Here is a 2,531-nt window from a genome sequence, read left to right as displayed (position 1 = left end):
TGGGCGTAAAACGTTTTTTTTGTTTCCGAATTTCTTTTTTTGTTTTGTTTTTTCCGTTTTCCTTGTTTTTTTTTACATGTAATTGTTACGTCCGATGAAAAACGAACTAAGATATAGACGAGGAATTTTTTAAATTTTTTTCTCTCACTTAAGGTTGACCGTTGTTTTCCTGGGAGAGGTGATTGTGTGAGGACAGTGTCTATCTCTCTCCTTTTCTATGATTCCTGTGCTCAACCGATTGGGAAGGAGGGGTGGTGAGAGAAAGCCGGCCATTGGTGCATTTAACCTTTTTTTAATTGGCTCAAACGTTATTGAGGGGTTTTGCTTCATTTGGATTGTTGCTGCTTCCTTTGGTGTTCTGGTCTTTGGGTTTCATGTGACCATCTTTGCTGTGTGATCTTTACTCTTGCGTTTCTTACTCAATGACGCATCAGGTTTCCATAGGGGGGAGAAGGAGGAGTGTTTTGTCTGCTGTGCGCAGTTGCACACACACACACACGCATACACACGCACAGAGACACACACATGTGAAGCCAAGATGCCACTGAACCCTCGTATGCGCATTCGTCTCATTGGCCCTAGTGGGCACAAGTCGGACTACCACTGTGCCACGCTGCTTGGGAACTGGCAGGAGGAACGAATGACATTTGGGCTGAAGGATCCTGCAAAGGGGCCGCTGGAAACCCAGACGACGTATTTGGCGTCGTACAAGGGCAGCAAGGACGAGGAGGAACTCTTCGCTGCGAAGCCCCCTGGCTGTTTTTGCGCTGAGGCACCAGTGCAGCTTCTCTTTTACCACGGCGACATTGCTGCGCCGCCGCAAAATCAACTCACCGTACACGAGCTCAGTTACACCCATCCGACAATGGGCGCCACAGCGAACTCACTTAAAGCGATCCTTGATGAAGAAGGCATATCTCGGCGGCGGGACAGGACGGAGGCGCTGCGTCGTGCCATGGGATTCAGCGGGCGTGCGGCTACCGCTGGACCTCTGCCGTGTCTCGGAAGAAATACGGTGGCGGCACCGTTGGCCTACAGCACAGAGTGTGCTGCAAAAAAAGACAGGGAATATGTGCAAACAACGCGTGGTGGACGATATCGACCACCAAAACTCCCGCCTATTGGGCGTGTTCGGGAGAAGGAGCGGCTTCTGACCACCAAAAATGTGACTTTGGATGCAACAGGGGAATACCTCAAGGAGAATATTGATGAATACCCCGCAACAAGTAGCGAGTGCTGGGGACAATTTATGGCGTACAAGGACGACCCAATGCAGCGAACAAAGCTTCGTGAGGAGTACGAGTGCCCATGACAGGCATTTTTTTATTTTATTTTTATTTTTTGCGTCTGTGCAAATCATTCCATGTGGTCTGTCACCGCAAAGATGAGGGCGCGGAAGGAAGAAAATGGCAACGAAAGAGAGTGAAAGGGTACACGAAGAAGAGGCAGTAATGAAGATGGACTGTTCCTCCATTCAGCGCATATCTTGTGTTTTGGAAGCATTGGAAGAAGATGTAAAAAAAAAAAGAAAAAAAAAACAACGGAAGTCGTTTTACTGCCTCTGGAAATTTTTGATTTTAGCCTCACACATGCACTCAGAAAAGAAAAGAAAAAAAGGAATTCGTTTGTTCCCCGTGCTCTTCTCACCACGTACGCCATCAGCAACACTAGAAAAGCGAACGGTTATTAATCAATACACACTCCATTGCAACAAAAATGTCCCTCAGGCTCTGCGTGTCTACGGCGACAGCCAATGGCGAGTACTACATGGAAATGTTTAATAAGCATCTCAGCAGCTTCTTCAAGAGCATCACCCTTGGCTCGAAGGGGAGCGATTTTAAGGAGGCCAAGGAGTCGAAGGACCGCATCATCCTGTTTGTTGAGGGCCCCGTGGGGAACGATGCGATCAGGTATTTGTGCGACGACCATCAACTGCCGAAGGAGCAGAGAAGGGTTGTATGGATCTACTCAGTTACTGATGGTGTGGATGTGTACAGGCCGCGTGAACTCGTAACGGAGCTAAAGGGCATTCCCTTTGCGAACGCCCATGGCTGTTACTCTCCCATCTTGGCAGAGCACGTGATTTACGCCATGTTGTACTTTTACCGGCAAACGTGGCGCAGCCTGGCGAGCCGCGCGGAGCGCAAGTGGGATCCCTTCAACATGGTTGAGCTGCGCGGGAAGAAGCTGGGCATCATTGGCTACGGCGACATTGGGCAGGCCACCGCCCGCCTTGCCACCGCGTTTGGGATGGAGGTGACGGGCGTGAGGCGGTCCGCACCCTCCGAGAAGAAGGACCAGCACGGCGTGCATATGGTGTACGGTGACGCCGAGCGGGACCGCGTGATCCGTGAGTCCGACTTCTTGGTCAATACCCTCCCAGGGACGGAGGAGACAAAGCTGTTCTTCAACAAGCAGCGCTTTGCCATGATGAAGCCGAGTGCAGTGTACATCAACATTGGCCGCGGCATCACGACGAGCGGGGAGGATCTCGCGCGTGCGCTTCGCGACGGCGTCATCCGCGGTGCTGC

General features: G+C 51.0%; 2 protein-coding genes across 2 annotated transcripts, besides 3 other annotated features; both read left to right on the top strand.

Annotated features, from left to right (window-relative positions):
* Window positions 1-484: 484 nt before the first annotated feature.
* Window positions 485-526: a microsatellite.
* Window positions 527-556: 30 nt separating this feature from the next.
* TraAM80_10004 (uncharacterized protein) lies at window positions 557-1,312 on the top strand (the record flags this gene model as incomplete). Its single annotated transcript, XM_029386656.1, has 1 exon — window positions 557-1,312. One exon carries the CDS (start codon window positions 557-559, stop codon window positions 1,310-1,312), a length of 756 nt encoding a protein of 251 aa, XP_029233497.1.
* A 6-nt stretch (window positions 1,313-1,318) lies between these two features.
* Window positions 1,319-1,343: a microsatellite.
* A 173-nt stretch (window positions 1,344-1,516) lies between these two features.
* Window positions 1,517-1,541: a microsatellite.
* A 175-nt stretch (window positions 1,542-1,716) lies between these two features.
* Window positions 1,717-2,529, top strand: TraAM80_10003 (D-isomer specific 2-hydroxyacid dehydrogenase-protein; the record flags this gene model as incomplete). Its single annotated transcript, XM_029386655.1, has 1 exon — window positions 1,717-2,529. A coding segment is annotated over one exon (813 nt), but the record flags the coding sequence as incomplete, so codon positions are not given.
* Window positions 2,530-2,531: the final 2 nt, after the last annotated feature.

The sequence above is a fragment of the Trypanosoma rangeli genome, assembly GCF_003719475.1.
Source record: "Trypanosoma rangeli strain AM80 chromosome Unknown Tra_15.4_contig_00755, whole genome shotgun sequence".
NCBI lineage: Eukaryota > Euglenozoa > Kinetoplastea > Trypanosomatida > Trypanosomatidae > Trypanosoma > Trypanosoma rangeli.
Note: the sequence above shows the minus strand (reverse complement) of the source record. Positions and strands in the feature narration are given on the sequence as shown.